Here is a 20,319-nt window from a genome sequence, read left to right as displayed (position 1 = left end):
CCGGTAAAAGCCACAGACCAACAACTTCTTCTTCACCCTGCCCGCGCCCTCCCCCGTCTATTTTCCACGGTATTAATATTGTTATCATTTTCATTTTTTTATTTTTGTCATTTTAAGTTGCAGTTACAGCAACAGCATTTTATTAAAAGATTAAAATATACATTAGATTACATAGAGAGTGAAGAGTTTACAGTGTTACAAGATGTAATCAAAATAACTACATAAAAACATTAAATAAGGGCAAAAGAAACGATGGTGGTGATATTGTTTAGAGGTAGTAAGTGAGCACTCTAAGCTACAGAAAAAGTTGGAAATTATTGGTTTCTATGGATTTGAATGAGGTAATAAAGCTGTGGATTGATTGGTGGGATGTATAATTACTCTTTAGCTATATTATGTACAACTTTTCCTGTGTAATGGGGGCCTGCTCCTGTGCCATGAAGGAATGATCTACTGTGGGGGATTTGTTGATTTCCATAAGCAGTACAAAAAAAAAAAAAATGTTTACATATGTACATACTAAACATCAAATTATAAAATATGGAATGGTGTCATGATATAGTCAAGCAATCAATTACACTTCTTTATGCTCCAGAGTTTGAATAGTCATTCCCTTGTACTAATGTATACGGCTGTAAGGCGAAAATAAATCTCAAAAGGAACTACAAAGCTGCCATTGAGCTGTCAACAGTAGCATTGTTGAGTTGCCGGACAAGATTGCGAGCACATTACAGTCAAAGAAACAGCTGCTTTAATCTATGTATTGTAAGAACTGAAAGAGAACGCAATTATCAAAATGGAGGGTAGTGATTAAATCAAGAATCAAACAAATGGGCATTTAAAATGTCATAAAATGTCACGTTAAATACACAAGTGTCATCCAGTATTTTGAGTTTGGAGGAGACAATTATCCTGAAAGTTTACAGAGTAACATCTGAGGGCTGTTTTTCTATTTGTACACGTGTGTGCTTACTCCTACGACAAACAAATAAGGGCATGGTGATTAACGGCTGATTTATGAAGACAGAAAGAAAGCACTGAACAATCAGGAAAACACTCAGTGTTCGTGATGGAGGATGTCATTTGTGTGGCATGGTCGTGGGAAATTTTAAGGTATAGGAAAACAAATTTGTAGTGATTTTTTTTTCTTTTTAATATCCTCTGCAGTTGGTCAGACAGTTAGAGAGAGTCCATGCCCAGCTTGAGGCGAAGATGCATTAATAGCGGATCAATTCGAGGTATCGGAGTGCACACTTCCAGGTCCTTCTGTCGGAGATATTACAGAAGACGGAGTCGTTGCATCTTGCCATCCCCCATTAGCCTGGGACACAAATGGGAGAGGTTGAGATTACAATCACAATCTCTGCAACATGAGCTCGCTGCAGTTTTATCCCCAAAATGTAACACAACACTCCAGAAATGGAAAGGAAACAGAACAAAACTGATAGGTTGCACTAATGTGTCAGCCGATATTAAAATGTTGCAAATACACTGATGCCGTGTGATTAGTCCAGACTCTGAGCACTCTTTACATTACAGTAGCATCAGCAAAGTGACTCTCTGAAACAGATTTGTCTCGTGTCCCGACCAATGGGAGCAGTCCCCGAAATCAGTGTCTAAGCAGATTTCAGCAGCGGCGGACAGCTTGTCGCTACATATTCTCCTGTCAGTCAAGAAGAGGGAGGGCTCGGGCCAGGGTGAGGTGGGGAGAGCTGAGTGGAAGTGACAGGGCAGGGCCTCTCCAAGAGAGCCAGTCTTAGCCAGCCTGACTTTCCTTTGCTCCAGGCATGACCTAGCCTTTACTGGATCCCTCTACGTCACCGCCAACAAAGCTAAAGGTTAGTCTATGCTAATATATCTTTAAGGCACTTTCAGGGTTCTTGCTACAAAACAGAAGCTTTGCCAAAATTTGACTGGCTCAAAAATATTTCATTACTGTATTATTTTTTGTTCTGACTCTCTGTTCTCATGCGTTAAGGTAGCTCGGCGCCGTCAGTTGCTGTTTGAACAGGGATCACACTGAGCTGTGGAGAGCCAGTAGGCACAGGTCTACACTGCACACGGAAGTGAGAAACCTTGTGAGAAAGTGAAAAACACTTGATCCTGTGAGGAGTTGACATGTCTAAAGAGCTTATAGCAATAAAGCTTCAGCAAAGCCAAAATGACACCAAACGCAGTGAACGCTGGCAACAGCCCCCACCATTTGTTTACATTAAATATGTTCATTTTTTTTCATAGACATCTTTTTTTTTTTCTTTTTTTTTTTTTTTTTAAATTTCCAGCAACACTGATGTAAATTCAACACCTTATTTTTGATGCTTAAGCTTTCAATAGTATTAGTGTGAATATGCATGCATTTTACCCAACAGGCATAACAACATAAAGAGAGCAAATAGTCTTTTTTGGGAGAGAGAGGAAAAAAAGAGAGAGAGAGAGAGAGAAAGAGAGAGAGAGAGAGAGAGAGAGAGAGAAAGAGAGAGAGAGCTGTCTGATACCATTTCTCTCTCTCTCCCTCTCTCTTCATCCTCTCTCATCAGCGAAATTAATCTTTACTCTGATAGCTTCAGATTATGCGCTGCTTTACAAAAAGGCGCCATATCAAATCTCATCAAGAAAGATGGAATTCATGTCTGGAAAAGGGCTGCGGGCGATCACATGTTCATATTTTATCATGAAGATAAGGCTATGGAAAATTCTGTGAAGCATTTCAAAACAGCTAAAATGCAACAGATACCCGACAGTGAAAGGACTTCTTTTTTTTTTTTTTCCATCTCATTTTTGGTTTGAGTCAAACAAAGTATTAAAGGATGTTTATTAAAGTAAAACTGGAGGTTTCATTCCCCTGCTGTGTAATATGTTTCATCAAATTCAACTTTTATTCATATCAGGTGACAAAGTGACAAGACACAATGTGTAATATTTTACTGAGCACGCTTCGGGAAGCTGACACGCATGAAAGCGTGTGTCTGTCTGTATCTACCATGTGTGTAATGGAATATAATGGACTGTGCCGTCATTGCTTATAATTAAAAATAGAATATTCTCATGATGAAAAACAGTAGTAACTCATTTCACACTGCAACAATCTACATGTGCAACCAATAAAAAAGCTCTACTTACATTCAAGCCATGTGGACTATACATTGTGTTTCCCCCAAGAGCATCATTGTATCCTGCCGTCTGACTGATAACATGGCGCAGGGTATCCACCTGAGGGGACAGACAAGGTGTGCAAGCTGGTCAACTGGGTGTCTCGCTGCCGTCCAACACCAACTGTAAACATGCTCAGTGAAGCAACAGATAGTGACTAGTGTGAAATCACAAAGGGACTTCGGAGACAGCAAATGTACTAAACAGATTTGTAACACAGCTAATAGATTTTCTAATGAAAAAAACAAACAAACATGTAATGTCAGGGTATCACTAGCATGCTGTCTATTACATCTATTACATCTATAGTGGCTATGGAATAAGAAACAAAAATAAAAGCACAAGTGACAATAACGTAACATACACTATGGCTGTTTTAAAATAGCTTTTGTTTTTTTTTTTTGTTTTTTACCGTAATCATGAATAAGCATCTATTTTTTTTTTTTGTCTTGTAAGCACATGGTTGTGATTGTGTGTCGGTTGTGTAGCTGCGTTAAACTTACAAAATGGAGGACATCAACAACAAACAATAACAAGATGAGACAGGAAGACAGCAATATAGAGTACAGAAAAAAAGGGGGAGGGGGAAACACAGTACCAAAAACCCAATACCAACCCAAGAGCTCAAGTCAAAGCCAAATGCATTCACAAAATGTTTGGAATAGTAACCAGGAAGTTGCTTTGTGTTATGATAGCAGTGGGGTGGGATTATATTTTGGCTGCCAAAATATTCCATCCAAAGCGAAATAGTCATAAACACTTGAGTCAATCGGAGGTTAGCGGAGGCCTCGCTGTGGTAATTTGAACTGCCCTCCCATGAGCAGCATGTTTTTCCTATTTTCTGTTTTTGGTTTAATGTGCTTCAGACTGCACTGTGGATGGCTCAGTACACAGGCAAGACAAGCACAGCTCTCTGCACTGGTAGTCAGGAACTGTCCCTGATTGTTGATCCTACCTGTGACTGTACATTGGCTCCGACTTGTGCCCCTTGGTAAGAATCCCCATTCAGACTCTGCATGCTCAAGAACATGTCCCCAGAGTTTGGGAGGTTAAAAGAACCTGAAGAACCTGGAAAGGGAAGATGTAAGTAGCTGAATACATGAGAGGGCTATAAAGGGAAAGCACAGACACACACACACACACACACACACACACACACACACACACACACACACAAGTAACGCAGACACACACACACACACACACACACACACACCGCGCGTGTGTCTGCATACACAGACCAACTCAGGCAGACAAATGCACTAAAGGAAGACTCCCATAAAGCAAGCAACTACAAGGGTGAAGGAAGGGAACCAAAGAAACAAACAGAAGAGGACTGGAGAGGATCTTTTCACGGATGCGGTGGACACAAATGAAAATGAAAATCACATGACACAAAGGGACCAGTTCTATATGTGGTTGGTCGCTTAAGCTCCCAATTGTTCCACATCACCTACTTCCAGTCTAACTTTGGCAGGGAGGTATATCACATGGTAAATGACAAGGACAATAAGAAGCTTATGAAAAGACCAGTACCAGTAAACATGTTGCTTAAAAGAGTGTTTTTGCTCTCTGCAGAATCCAGCTGAAACTCTTCATCTTTCATCTGGAATCCTGGGTGCAAGAAAAAGGGACCACTTCATAAGCTTACCACATCCCGACGCAGGGCAACCTAGTCCAAACTCAGCATCATTACATCACTCATTAAACCTTTTGGGCTTTATTCAATATGAACTGCATATGTCATTTTTATATAACACTATTACTGTAGGTAAAATACTCCCAGCAATTATGTTTCTCTTTATTTAGCAAAAAAGAAAAGAAAAGAAAAAAGCTCTACCGCTCAGTGGGACTACAACTACATACCATTGCATTACAAATGACAGGAAGTTGACAGAAAGTCAAGGGAAAACAAATCCCATGGCATCATTTTGAATTCTTGCCTTTTTTTTCTATTTTGCCAAAAATACATGTGTTCTCGGTTCACAAGTCAGGAACGCTCTCTTTATGCATGAGTTTGCTTGGCATCAACTGTCTTATAGACAGGAGACACTGTGATCCCCAAGCTGGGAGCAGAGCCTGTCACTCCTGCCTGTGTGAATGGTGCATGAGAGAGTGAGGCAGGTAGGCAGCAGGTTAAAGGCTGAGGTAGAGGGCAGATCTTTTTTTGTCTATATGCAGGAGTGCCTACCGGAGTTAGGTGTGGTAGGGGAGTTGGCCTGGCTGTTCTGCACTGCAGCGGCTGCAGCATGTGCTGCATTTACAGCAGTCTTGGCGGCATACAGGTTGGCTTCTTCCTGAAACTTGCCGATATTTTTCTTGTACCGGATCCTTTTGTTGCCAAACCAGTTGGATACCTGTGTGGGAGAGCAGAAGGAGGAGGAGCAGAGGAGTCAGACGTCAAGCAGCCACAGCACCGTGCACTGAGCAGTGTGATTGTTTCAAGATGTCATGTTTGGGTCCATCAAGTACCCAATTCCCAGCCCCTGCAGTAATGTCCGCCGGGTACACAAGCTAATTAAGCCATAATCAGGAGCCACTTGTGTCTTCTCATGGATGGGAGCATGACATGCTCTCAGATCTGTCTCCTGACAAAACTAAAACACAAGGGGCTCCCACTGCTCAGACACTAAAAGTATTATATATATTCCTCACATTTGTTGTTGAGGACACGAATTCTCACATTTCCCTCAGTGAAATATATGAATCTTCATATTTTACCCTCTGAAGAATGAGCACTGATTCCAGATAAGTGAGTCTAATCCTCTGACACCTAATCTAAATATACACGTGCAATTATTTGAATTAAAATATATGTGTTCAATCAAAGTGTCGATAGGAAATAGAGCTGTTACGTATGTAAGCCTGCATGTTACCACAAAGAGAAAACTGGAAAATCTGTGTTAAATGTTCATATTTGACTAGAATACTAATACTAACACAAATTAAAGCTGATGAAACAGCTGTGTGTATGTGTGTGTATGTGTACATGCATGCTCAGTGATTGAGGAAGCAACTTTTTTTTATCAAAAACAAGAGTTGGAGGGTAAAGACCTGCAGACATGTGGAGCAGTAAACACAGATTATTGGACTGGCACTGTTAGTGGATGATGTGGTTTAAGTATAGTGAATATTTTACTGAGGTGAAATTGAACTCTACAGGCACGAGGAAGTACTGAGTTCAAATTAATGTCTCAAACTGGGTATATTCAGATTTAGAGCAGGAGGAAATGCTAATTTCGTTGGACTGCAGTGGTGACATCCAACATCAGTCAGACACTGAAAAGTTGTATGAGGGGTGAGCCTTATGTGTGAATGCTGGCTCTGCAATAACAGTGGAATAATAATGAGATGATGCTTGTTTTTAATGGTCCTATAAATTAGAGTGTGTTGTCGTGGTGCTGCTGCCCCCCTCTCAGGCCCTGCAGCCCACGGCTGGACCAGCCAAAGAGCAGCTGCCCCTAATGACGCTTTATTTAATTTCCACCCATGTGCTTAAATTTTAATATCCCCAGCAGCCCGCCAATGCTGTGGCGTGAAAACTGACTGGATTTGCAGGACATCAGATCATTTCTATCCTGCACGTCTCTGTGCTCTAAATCTTTAATATCTAGGCAATTAAAATTAATGACCATTCAGGCGAGGCCCACTGTTGGCAGGGTTTCCTTGACATCAATTGTTTGATGGGTTTACCTAGAGGTTAAACTAACAAGCAAGGTTTAATTGGAAGCAATGAAAGCCCTGGCCATCATCCTTTTTACTTAACCTGCTTATAGTGGATTGTAGAGCCAAAGACGATACAATATTCTCGCTGTTTAAGACAGCTCACAGAGCGCCCACAAACCCCTGAAAATCATAGCAAATCTTTTCTAAAGCTCATCTGTCTTTAATTTAGCAACATGTTCATGCAAACAGTGTATTAAACAGAACTGCATTTATTAGAATGTCAGCTGTAGTGTTTGCACATGAAAACATATTCATTCGTTCATTGTCAAAGCGGCTGATACAGACTATTTTACTTTCTACCACATATGTCAGTGATCCGTGTTCATTCTAAAGTGTTCTAGTAAAACCAGACAGATTATTTCGAGAAATGGTAACAGTGAAACATAAACATGTTATTTACTTTATTCCGCTCTCGTCCTTTATGACGAAGTGTGTTATGACTGTATTCTACCACTATATGGTGTTACAAGCCTGGACAGTCTCAGCAGTGTTGGCATCAAATCCTCCAGACGTTACACCACCCTTCTCTGTTCTACAGACACACACACACACACACACACACACACACACACACACACACACACTTCTCTCCTGCCCACTGAACTCTGGCTTTAGTGATTCTCGGGTTCAGCTAAATATTGAACAAATGCACGGCACTGGAAGGTGTGGAGCACAACCCAATCTACAGAACTAATTCCCTTTTATCTCGTGGCAGGCCATGCATTCAATTGACTCCTATGTGTGGTGAGAACCAGGTTGTGAGACTGAATTACCTGACATCAGCAGCCTCAAAGGCAGCGATTGTATAATGACCACGCAGACTCCTTGCAAGTACACGATACCATTGCTTTCATTGCTGCCCACTCCAGAGGCTGCGGAGCTGTAGTTAATCATTCAAACTATTTCACCCTATTTCAGGTCAATACTCCTCGCCGGCTGATGTACAGCAATGCATGATCTGTCTATGATCTCAATATATCTGAGGCATAATAATGCCGTAGGTCTTAAATAACATATACAAAGGTGGCCCTGATACCATCAGTCACACAGGCTGCATCAATAACTCAAGTCTTTTGTTTCTATAAATTCACTGATCTGAAATAAGTGTAATAATGTATATGAAGCTTAATGCACTTAAAATGTTGACCCATTCACACAGATTATAGTAAACACTGCCTTCTGTAAACCCTGACACAAACCACAGCCATCCAATCCCATGCCTTCATTCAGGAGCCCACCATGGCGCATGCAAGGTGACAGAGGGAATAAGACGGCGTCCTGTGTTTAGAGAGCCACGCCTAACAATGCCAACAGCTCATTGCACTGCAGCTGTTTGCTATAAACAAGCAGGATTCAGTATTAATCAGATCAATGTGTACATTCCTTTTGTAGCATGAATAAAAGACCGGATTTGCAGTGCAGGAATCTCCCGAGGTAAAGAGGCTTTGCTCTTTACGACTGCATCGCTTGCATCTGAAACGATCCCCGCTGAAACGATGCAGGGTGTTTCGTCAGTGATGATGTATTGAGCCAAGCTACGGACTGATATTGGCATACCATTCACAATAGATGGTTTTTACTTAATGAACTGCTTGTGCAATCAACAAAGCACTGGAAAAAAAAAAAAAAAGAGTTTGGGGGTGTTTGAAAAAATGACTTAGCTGAGCACTCAGCATGGCCACAGCGAGTGGTTTGTGACTCTGAAAGGCCGGGGCACGGTGAGGGATAACACACTTACGGTGCGCTCGGCCTCATGTCGAGCATCTGACTTTGTTATTCACTTAAAATGAGCCAAAGCACTAAGAATAAGTCAATAAGAATGTCTGCCATGGCCTCCGCTTGTCGAGGAGTACGTCGCAAATGGGGCCTGAGATGAGTTCAAGTGAATTTTTAAAAGCCCTCTAATTTCTGCATGGACTGATTTGTTCTCATGGGAGCTGCTACATTGGTCTGTTGTGCAAGGCACTCAGAAAACAGTGGAGTGGAGCTCCATTTGTGAGGGTCGGTGGCCATTCTTTAGCCGCCATAAAGCGCACAGTGATCACTGTGGGGTGGGTGTGGGGTAAATAAACTCAGAGTGCAGTTTGAAGATTCCAAAGACCACACAATTAGTCGACGCTCTACAACAAACAAAAATAAATAAATAAAATAAATAAATAAATAAATAATGTGGTAAACAATAGCCAAAAAAGTAAAATTTCATGTGACACATTTGTACAGACAGAATATGGTGATAACATGAGTGTAGTGTAAAAAATTAAAATAAAAAAAATGCATCAATCAAAAAATAGTCTGTGTTCTTGTGTGACTTAAAGGTGGGATGTAAATGCTGGAAAATTCTTATCCGCTCTTTTAGAAATGTAAATTCAAACTTTAAAATACTGTAGTTGATGATAACATTAGCATTGGTCCAGTAGTGTGAGGGAGGGAGGTTCTGTGCAGTGGCAAACTGTGAGGCTATTACATACATAAACAAAGGAGATACAAAAAAATGAAAACAGTTGATCAGGAGAAGTTATGACATACCTGTGATACTGTGATGGTGCTTCCCACCCCCTGAAGGCAAAAAAGAATGGGCTTTTACAGTATCTGACTCTTCATGACTACACTCAATATACCCCTCAACACCCCCTCCCCACACAGAAAAAAAAACACTGTAGATTATTGTATAGATTCATGGTTCTCTGATATTGTGTCTCATGAGGACAACCATAGAACAATAGAGTATGAGAAATCTAGATAGTAGTCACAATCATAGCATGAAAAGAGCACAGGATAATAATTGGATGTGGGGGTTAGGTGTGAGAGATATTGCCTTCAGGTTTACCCAACAAGGAGGCTATGCTATATATAAAGTGGGAAAGTCACATCTTTAAGTCTAAAATATAACTGTGAATTAGCAGAGTCCTGCAAGGTCACCTGAACAGCAAACATACTAATAAATAGCCAGTATCACCCAGCGCTTCTGAAGCACCAGACTTTAACTGCTTTTCTTAAAGTAATGGATGATGCCATTTTTTTTTTCTTTTCTTTTTTTTTTTTTTCTTCCCAGCTTATGACCTGAGCGTCTGACCGGGCAACAGAGAGAGCACACATGGTGGATGGGAATGAGAGGGGAAAATGGCAGGGGACCCAGCGTTGGGGTGGCTAAGGAAGGACAGCATAGTGCTTTGATTGAGGCCAAGATGATATAGGCCTCCCCTCCCTGTGGCCCTGCTCTGACTGACTGGGACCAGCCTTGACTGAAGCATCATTAGGCAGTCACAATGTCAAGGTTAGCTAAGGACATTGTGTCTTGGTGGTGTGACCTACGGTAACTATCCCTCTAGGCTCTAGCCTTTCCCACCCTGATTACCCACCAGCTACTGTTAGATGAGCACTACCCACCTGGGAAACTGTGATGCTGCACTTCTTGGCCAGCTCCTCTTTCGCCTCCTCGCTCGGATACGGGTTGCTGAGGTGCGAGTAGAAATATTCGTTCAAAATTTCCGTCGCCTGCTTGCTGAAGTTTCTCCTTTTCCGCCTGAGTGGGGAGCAAAACGAGAGAAAGGCCGAGCAAGCCTATTAGTGGGACCAGCATTAACTCATCCATTTGGATCGCACAAATTGCACAATCAATCTCACACATAAATGGTGAAAATAATGAGGAATGGGCTCTAAGGGCCCTCAGGAGCAGAATATCGTGTCCTGCTCCAAGAGTCCCGTCAACACACAGAAGACCACACTCCAACCAATAAACTGACAAGCGCGCACACACACACACACACACACACACACACACAAACAAACACGCATTCACAAAACACATACAATGTTTAATTTGGTCTGTTGGTCTCCAATCTCCAGTCCAAGCGTGTAATGTGTAGAGTTTAGTGCAGCGGATGGGTGGGCTTCGTGATGGAGCGCAAAGCCCAGTCGGAGTGCATCTCGGTACATTATAGAAATCACGGCATGCACAGTTGAGCATTGTTCCTGAAGTGCCACAGCCCCAGGGATCTCCAGTAGAAACAAGCAAACTCTAACTAGATCTGGGTCCCCTTCCCTCCCAAGGGCACTACTTATCATGTTGTTGAGCATTTGCTTATTTTGCCTTGTTTACTGCACTTCACACAGGCAGTGGGCAGCAAATGTGCTTCCACTCGGCTTGTTTGGCCCGAACTTGAGCTCCGCACTGCTCCACACTGTTAGTGATTAGAGTAATCCACAACACCTGCCGATGACCTCCCCTCCATCCATTACACATGACTCGGCCCCCTTTTTCATTTGGTCGTAACTGCTCTCAGGTGTGAGAGGGCATGATTGTCTTGGAAATGGATAATGCATGGAACATGGGCTTAATTAAAATCATGCATCTTTGCAGAGCTCACACTGTGTGCTGTGCCAGAAAAGTGGGAGAAAAAACAGACTTCAGACTATAAGGGACCTTGCCCAATGGATTTGCTTATATGGGACATAAGCAATAAAAGTTTCTAGATACATAAACACACACACACACACACATACACACATATATACAGTATATGCACTACACACACAAGATACACTGACCTGGCATCAAGGAATCTGGAGCGCAGGATCATGACAGCCTCACAGGTGCTCTGTTTCAGTTGCATCTGGATGGAGCTGAACTTACGGTGGATGATTCCCACCATGCGCTCAATCTCTTTGGGAGAGATGGGCCGCGTGCGAGACTGTTCCCTCAGCAGGTTCATCACATGGGTAGTGAATTCGTTACATGCCTGCCAAGAGACAACAAGAGACAAAGTGAGTTCTGTACGTGACGCAAATCACATTACTTTTGAGATTTTTTGAATTTACAAAACATCTAAAGTTGTACAGAAAAAAATCTATTTTTACATACAAGCTCTTCTTATTAAAAGCTTCAACTGAGTGCTCTGTTTTTTTATATTACTTTTATGACATAATAGGTGAAGTCATCTTTGAAAATACTATAAATGCAGATTTGCAATTTGGCTTGGCCCTAATGCAGAGTGAATTTAAACAGCTTTTCGTTAAACCTGTAGTTCATACATGATTAATTAGAATAACTCATTTACGTAGTGCACACTTTAGCTCATTACTCTGAGTAAAATTCGTTAAGTATTTACATTTAGATAATTAAAACCTGGAAACACCCTTAAGAAAGATGCATTTACTCCAGGCGAAGTGTTGTATGCCCCCACATACCCACCTCCTCTCCCAGAGAGCACGGAGTAAATTAGTCTAATTTACCTCACTGGCTTGCTGAGGCATCACTGTTACACCTTCTACTTTCACCCACAATGCCTCTGTGTTTAATGGCAGGCTCAAAGTGCTAGGTGAATAAGCTGATCATACTTTCATTTAACACAGATGACTAAGGCACTCCTTTGGATCTCTATAATCAGCTACAACACAATGAATAATACTGCAATTCTTTTTTCCTCCATCGCAATTTCTTGTTAATGCAGGGAATGAGCTGTTCTGGGTTTTCTGTAGCAATGTGAAGTATCATGTACGACTCAATGGGTCCATATGAATGCAAAAGGAAATTCCAAAAAGCTGGTAGTCACGTGGTTATTTAAACGTTTTGATGATGAATTCAGGACAAAATGCATGCCATTCTCCTGTCCTCGGATGTAGAAAGGTGCATTAGGAGGTGTAGCTGTTCTTGAGGAAATCTTTAACCTCACCTGCTCGTATTTCTCCAGCTCTGTGTGGTAGATCTGTCTGATCTGGGTGAGTTTGGCTCTGTAGTCGGAATGTTCGATGGAGTTGTCGGCCGCCCCGCCCGAGGCTGCGGCTGCGGCTGCAGCGGCGGCAGATCCGCCGCCTTTCTCTGGTCCCGCCACGCCCTCTGCCAGCAGCATGTTGTCTAAGCGCATGAGCTGGGGGTCCGGGGGGTCCTCCTCCTGGGCGCCACGGATGCTGAGACCTGTAGCGACACACACACACAAAAGAAGGGACACGGGGTCAGCTAACATCCTCCAGAGTGTTAAGACTAATACCAATAATGACAAATAAAACAGATCAAACAGGCCCAGACTGAAGTGTTAAGTGCCATTAAAAGCATTATACTAGCCTGCGTATTGTGCTATAGTGGGATGTTTCCCCCGCAGGTATGAACTGGGTTGCCTTCTGTGTATGTGCTGTGTTCCTGTCGCCCATGTCTTTGCCTGTTCTCTTTTATTTACACACTGCGCTGCACACTGTGTGTACGGGAAAGCTGACATGACAGCAACATCCATAAACTGACAAATGCTCAATGGTGAAGTGGCACTTCTACTCTGTGAAAGGATGCTAAACAGAAAACTATACCTCTAGTAAGTGTCTCTGTCTTTGACACACTGAATGCTCTGAACTCCAGAAAGTAACTACTGTTTCCCTCCTTCCTGTTTTCTTATAAGGTTTTAATCTCGTATTATTTTACAGCCCCGATTCTGCAGCATTCTAAGACGTAATAAAAATGTGCCGGCGGAATCAAAATCTACATACAGCGAAATGAGTGCAAAGTCAATTTTATGTAAAGTGCTCATTCATGAATCCTGTTTTTGTTCTCAGATCCTGCTGTTTATTTCCTCTGGTTTTCTGTCTCGCCAGTCTGTCAGCAAGTCGTAATCACCCAGCAGATAGCATACACGCACACCTGGATGCATTGGCAATGCAACCACGATGCCGGGATTTACAGAGAATAAACAAACACAAACACACACACACACAAAAAAAAAAAAAGACTGCAGGTCAGAATTACAACAAAAACAAGCTAGAGCAATCCAGTCTAGTAAGTGGATAAAAATGTGGCTCAATGGGCAGTAAATACTGAGTGGCTACTCGAACGTTATGATTACCAGAGTTGTTTCAATTCAATAATCCCTCCTGCAATTCAGGGATTTTCAACAGCTCATTACAGCTTCATTAAGATATGGCCAGCCTCTGGATTCTAAATAAGAAGATTAGTGGCTCTATTGTGTCAGCCAGTAGGCATGCAATCAGAGAAGCCCTTTTACCACGCTTTGACCGACTGACCCTGCACACCATCCACAGGAGTAAATACTGGAGGGACAACACGCCTTTTTTCTCCTGCTATCTTTCTTATAAACACAATCCTGAATTTTGAAAAAAAAAAAAGAAAAAAAAAAAGGAGAGGAAACACATCATATTGTAGCCACTCCTCTGATGTTTTCATCTCTGTTGTTGGTGTTTTGTTCAGCTGCAGTGCCGCTGAAAAACAAATTTGGCTCTATTTATGGATCGGCTGGCTTTGAGTCTTTTAGGTGTAATGGTGTGAGAGGAGTGGATGAATGTGGCTATTTGTGTTGGAGACATTGAGATGCTGGACAAGGCTCCATCAGGCTTGCAGAGCCAAGCCCATCCATGTGGACAATATGCCACTGCTCCACTAACCCTCATCCACATCACACTGCATCTGCACTACTCCACCCAAAGCACTCGTTCTGGACAGGCTCGACTGTTTCTATTCCAGTTTGTGCAGCATGAAGCAAAATGGCACATGATTCAAATGTTGACTGACCAGATGCCCGGCTACATATCTCAACATGCTCTAATAGCTGGTGGTTTGTCTGCCACCGTGGTTCATATTTTCCTAATTCAGTATTTACTCCCACTCTCTGATTCAACACAAGCTCAGCAGGTTTACACTTTTCTTTGTGCTGTGGGTGGTGGTAAGTAGGTAGGCACGTTTTTCATGTCAGGTATATTAAATATAACTCTGGGACGCGGCGTACATTTCCACACCAAACCCAGTTGTCACTTTCACTCCACTCACTCTATATCCAGGGGAAATGCAGCTGAGGGAATTTACAGGGCTTTTCAGCTAAATGGGCATAAATCACTGGTTTCATTCCAACTAAATAATCACAGGCCATAAAGAGCTACTTGTCTCTTACCATATATTACCACAAAGTTCCTCTGTGCAATAATGTGGCCATTCATGGCAAAGGAATACAGAGCGAGACATTAGAAAGTGACATGTAATCCTGTTAGTCCACTGACATGTGGAGTGGCCGTGACATTTTTATCATACGTGTCCATTTCTATTTGGGAAATCAGCAGGATAAAAATGATTACTGCGCTGCCCTGAGAAGCAGACGGCCCTGCAGGAGTCCACCAGGGTGTATTTGTGCCACAGCAGCTCTGGCTGGTCATTCATAACACACATGTTGGGAGGGAAGATGCCTCCGTCTAAAGCACATAAATACTAAAAATTAGAAAAGAAAAAAAAAAAAAAAAACCTAGTCCACAGAAAAAATACTATTTTAAAAACAGGTGCAATGTATCTCTGTCTCTTTGTTGGAGGAGCTACAGATTGTGGATTCACTGTCTAAACTCAGCATCATCACACAACTTCCACAAAATAGGCTCCAGCAAGATAATATCTTTAATTTGCTGTGTGGCTGACAAATCTGTATAGTAACTTGCAAAGCCACAGTCACATTCTAGCCCTGCAATGCTGCTTTGCCTGCTCAAATCTTTATCCTGTTTTTGTCTGATGATATGGGTATTAAAACAAGTTTGGGCACCCGAGTTTAGCTCTAATCCACCTCCACAGTCAAAGTGGGATTAATCTCAGTGCAAAGGGAAAGTGCGGGAGTCGTGTCACCTTGGTAAAGCCTGCGAGCAACGGGGACTTGAGAATGAAAAATCTATATATGGTCTAGTTATTTCACATAACTCTGATGATGCTGGCTCAGTTAATTACCAGAACGCATTTAATGATGTAAAAGAAGGGGGGAAAAAAATGTGAAATTGTAATAATAATGCAACATGTCCTTAATCGGCCTCATTTGTCATTCAACAATACAGGTGGAGTAGCTGGGGAAAAAGCACTTGCCTATATGATTGTTCCTCATTTCTCCTCTGTGGCTGAGACAAAAGGAGACACTGTGATTAATCCATCCCTATCAGTCAGGGGTGGTTCTCCTTTTCATTTTTTACAGGTTTCACCGCCGGTATCAGATCCGAGGAAGTAACAAATTTGACAGATAAAGACAATGCAGCCCTTTTCTCTCATATACTCTCCCCTGTTCTCTGTTTATAATCATTTCCGGTTCGGGGCTGTTGTCTCGTACATCATTCCCTGCTTGAAGCCCTGACAGTGATCTGAGCACTGCTTCGGGCCGCTCTCTCCTTTCCTCCCACCTCTTTCCCCCCTGTGCCCTCTTTTATTCTGTGGGCTTAGCTGACCTTTGGCCCGCTGCTTGTTTACTCTCATCACTGAAGTGTGAGCAGGAGAGCCATAAAGGCAGAGTCCTGCTGGGTTAATGTGGCCTGCTGAAGAGGGAAGGGGTGGCTCCAGGCTTCTCCACCTCATTCTGCTGCACTGACTGCACTGTCAGGCACCAGACAATACACTCCAAGAGCAGCACTTCCTGCAGATAAAGCCACAGATTTTTCTTTATTTCTAATCATTTTTTTTTTGGAAATGCAATGTTTCAGAGATAGTAAAATGATCCGTGCTGCAAGCAGAGTGAGATGCAGTGAAATGATTTTTTTTTTTTTTTTTTTAGCCTGGGTTTGACATTACACCCATGTGACTCTAAAACATCCTGTTCATTACAAGTAACCCTGACCTCCTGCAGCTCCTCTCCTACCCACTGCCTCCAGTGAGCGGCTCCGGCCACGTATCGACACTCTGTTCATCTAATTGCATTGATCTGCAAAGGTCTCCCAAAGCTAACTAATCGAAACAGAATTTATTTTCTGTCAATATTTACAAAGGTCATCTCTCTTAAAGCCGTGGAGTCGACAGTGTGAGGAGAGAGAGGAGGTGGAGGAGGAGGTGGAGGAGGAGGAGGAGGAGGAGGTGGAGGAGGAGGAAGAGGACCGTGGCATCTAGCCTGTTACTGAGGCTCGTCCAAGGTGAGCTTTAACTCGGGCTTGGCACTCATGATCCAAGGCTTCTAATCCACCATGTTATTAAAACCCACTGCCAAAGCAACACACTAGAGACTACAGAGGGCTTAAAGTATCCATTTCACAAAGAGGCCAGTGTCACTGCCGCCGTGTTCCACGTCTCCTTTGACTTCATATCATCTCCTTTGTCGTGGCGCCTGGATCAGTGACTTTCAGCTCCAGAAGCGGGGCGCTGGATCAAATTACCATTGAAAATCTTTTGTTCTGACAAATGAAACATAAGGATCCTCTTTCATCGATGTTCTTAAAGGCTTTTTTAAGCTTGGCCTACATCCACATGGCACAAAAGAATCTGAGAGAATGCCTGCGGGCTCTCTCTAGCATGTACAGTAATTAACATGCCATTAACACATTAATACACATTAACTATTCCCAATGTTAATGGCAGAGTAATTACCATACCTGATACCACACTGTGGGGAAGCCAAAGCACATTTGCCACTTTGTGTCTCACTTTCTTTGTAGAGTGAGCAGAAAAGAATAATTTGGGAAAAAATGGCTCATTCTGTTTTCCTCCACACAGGAAATATCTGCGCATGCATGTATCTGCAATGGAGAGTAAATCCTCCAACGCAAAAAAGTACTCTCACACGTATAATGTAGCTGTTGTACGCCTTAAAGTAAGTAAGTTCTGAGTGTAAACCACCACGGATTGGATTCAGAAGTGAGGCTGAAATACTGGAGGGGACAGAGAGGCTGGTGATTAAATGCAGAGTAAAAGGAGGCAGGGAATGGGCCTAAACTGGGGAATCCCTGTCTAGAATGATGATGTATTTCCTCCCAGTGCGGTGAGTGATAAGCTAATCAGCCGCGCTGACAGTGAAGTGTTACAGCCCCCCAGTGCTGGGTCAAGACTTCTCCCATCATACACCACCAGCACACACTAAACAGACAGCGCATGGAGGTGGTGATGGTGGTGGGTAGTGACAAAAAGTGGCTCTGGTCCGAAAAGAAGATCTCTGTCAGTTCAGGTAGCCTTTGTCCCTCAATGATGATGATGATGATGATGATGATGCACCAGCACCCCCACACACTCACCCCCCACCCACCAAAGAGAAGGAGCTCTGTGACAGCGGGGGCGAGGGGGTGTGACGGGAGGAGAGGCGAGGAGGAGGAGGAGGGGTGTGGGTGGGGTGGGTGCTTGCCACTCTCGACCCACGACTCCAAGACGTGCGGGGGAGCGGGGGTGGGTAAGGGGGTGGGAAAAGACAACCCAAACAAACATCTTGAAGACATTTTGCCAAGCACACCAAAATTAATCACTGTCCCACGGTGGCACTGACATTTGTGGGAAGTGACACACAACATGACAGACTAGAGGGAGAGGATGAAAGGAGAGCGAGGGAGGGTGGGAGGGCTGGGTAAACAAGAGCCACTGTCACTTGCTGTGATCATGTGTGTGTGTGTGTGTGTGTGTGTGTGTGTGTGTGTGATGTGTGTTTATACGTGGACGTGTGTGAGTGCCCGCTTTGTTTCCTGCCCTCTAAGACTCAGTGTGGGCAAACGGCCAAGTGGTGTAGTGATGGCTGACCAGGCCTGGCGGTGGCGGCCGCACGCAGAGGGTTGGGGAGACTGGCCAAATGAGTGGACAGGACCTCCGGTACAGATCAGCACACTGACTGACCCTACAGGACACATACAGCATGGGGCTCCAACATAGGGCTCACATGGTCTGCTAGTCACAGAATGAGCTGCAGTCCCCGAGACAGTCGTGTGTTAGTCAGGCAGGCATCCCATATCTATGATGAACATATAGGAAAATATATTTATTTTAAGAAGTCAGAGGACACTTTGTGCTGCTGGTAGACTCACAGTCGAGAGACAGTTATTGCATCTTGTGTTTCAATATTTCATTTTATCGCCCCTATATTATGTTAGCATGTTTTGCTTCTTTCTTTTCCTCAGTTTCATTTTATATTTCATGTATTAATGGTCTTTAGCTGCTAGCCTCAATTTGCTGCAAAGGTAGGCTGATTTGTTATTCAGACCTCAAGCAAATAATGCAAATGTGGCACTGAAAGCCACTTATGAAATACCCAAAGGCAACTAATCACTCCTCCTCTCGTTCCAGCCTTTTCTGCAGCCTCCTAATTAGAAGATGGAGATTGCATGAAACCAGGTCACACAGCAGGTCTTGTACACACCGATAACCAGGCATATACACAGGCAAAACTTCATCCAGACACCAAGCCAAGCATGCATTATTTTAAAGGCTAGAGGTGAAAAAATAATGCTATTCAGGTTATTAATCCCATATATTTCACTGTATGCTTCCAAAGAAAGGATTTAGGCTTGAAGCGTTTTGTGTGTGTGTCCTGTATTTGTGTGTTCCTCCGCGTGCGAGTGCATACGTGCACGTGTGTAAATCTGTGCACGTGCATACGCCCATGTCTGCATGCGTGCGTGTGAACACTACATGCTCGCATAAACAAAGAAACGGCATTGGTAGCATACAGCCAACCATGATCCACTGCCAGAGAGATTATTCTTTGCAGTGGCATTTCTGCAAGAGAGTTGACAGTCCATCATTTAGATTTTGCAGTGTATCCACGAAAAGGCTGCATTGCCTGAAGCAGAAGGAGCTGCTCTTTCCTTCAGTGTCTTTTATAGAAGAGAATTCAGCTCCAAATTGTAAAGCCACAGTCCTTTGCTAGCTGTGCTAACGCGCAGGGACTCTGCTACGAGGCAACTGAGGTTACGACACCGGAATAAGACGGCGCTTGACGTGCTGATTCTTGGCGCATCTCGTGGTGAGGATTGATAAAGCTCACAAAAACACATCCACCTCGAGTGTCAAAACAAGATCGCTGTTTTCTGGAAGCATCCTGAGCCTGATGTTGCAGGTTACTGCTGGGTCTGCAAGAGTGCAGTGCAAAGAGTAGCTGGGCAGATCAGGTCCAGGCCAAACAACAGCTTGTGACAGAAGCAGGCCAAAGAGGATGTTGAGACACGCAGTGACTTAACAGGCAGCCGGCCTGCCATCCACTCTTTTTCAGCTCTCCTTATACTCAACACATCACTTCGGATCCATCGCAAGTGTCTCTCAAAGAACACGGCAAGAATGAAGTTTCACATTATCATGAGAAAGGAGCGAAATAACTGTTGAGTTTTCAAAGCAAATGAGTGATTGCTGGGAGAATATAATCTCCCTCATTTCGTTTGACCAGCTGAGTAGTTTTATTGTTCACCTACAGATGATATTCCACCTTTTTTCTTTTGTTGTGCAGTACACTGTGAGCAAGGTAGCAAAAAAAGGTTATTTGGTGCTAATTATTCCCAGCATGTACTTTACACACCATTTAATGAGTTAGAGTGGAGGCGTGGCCACTGGCTGTGACTTGCTTGCCCAGTTATCCAAGATGAACCGTGCAATCTCCCTCACGTCACCCCTGTCATGTGCACCAAGTCCCCCTCCGCATCCAATTCCCTGCTAGGGCTCCACTGGAGCATAGACGAGGCGCCACTGAAGCAACACAACAGCTCCCGTAGCGTCTCCGCACACCGGCGAGGGAGGAGTTGGGGGTGGTGGTG

The 20,319-nt window shown here is 43.3% G+C and overlaps 1 protein-coding gene across 4 annotated transcripts in view; it reads right to left on the bottom strand.

Annotated features, from left to right (window-relative positions):
* Positions 1-383: 383 nt before the first annotated feature.
* The window catches only part of pbx3b (pre-B-cell leukemia homeobox 3b), a 58,181-nt gene continuing 38,245 nt past the window's right edge, over positions 384-20,319 (bottom strand). The window contains exons 3-11 of one of the 4 annotated variants that reach the window (XM_023394096.2): positions 12,549-12,790; positions 11,425-11,615; positions 10,264-10,399; positions 9,403-9,432; positions 5,342-5,507; positions 4,687-4,764; positions 4,106-4,218; positions 3,121-3,210; positions 384-1,321 (exon numbers count right to left, since the gene is read on the bottom strand). In XM_023394096.2, coding sequence (XP_023249864.1) covers positions 1,229-1,321; positions 3,121-3,210; positions 4,106-4,218; positions 4,687-4,764; positions 5,342-5,507; positions 9,403-9,432; positions 10,264-10,399; positions 11,425-11,615; positions 12,549-12,790 — 1,139 coding nt within the window. In that variant the 3' untranslated portion in view covers positions 384-1,228. The remainder of the gene's footprint in view (positions 1,322-3,120; positions 3,211-4,105; positions 4,219-4,686; positions 4,765-5,341; positions 5,508-9,402; positions 9,433-10,263; positions 10,400-11,424; positions 11,616-12,548; positions 12,791-20,319) is intronic. The other 3 variants (XM_023394100.2, XM_023394098.2, XM_023394101.2) reach the window with 3 other exon arrangements.

The sequence above is a fragment of the Seriola lalandi genome, unplaced genomic scaffold, assembly GCF_002814215.2.
Source record: "Seriola lalandi dorsalis isolate HSWRI2012SDOR001 ecotype SW California unplaced genomic scaffold, Sedor1 jcf7180002054945, whole genome shotgun sequence".
NCBI classification, from domain to species: Eukaryota; Metazoa; Chordata; class Actinopteri; order Carangiformes; family Carangidae; genus Seriola; species Seriola lalandi.
Note: the sequence above shows the minus strand (reverse complement) of the source record. Positions and strands in the feature narration are given on the sequence as shown.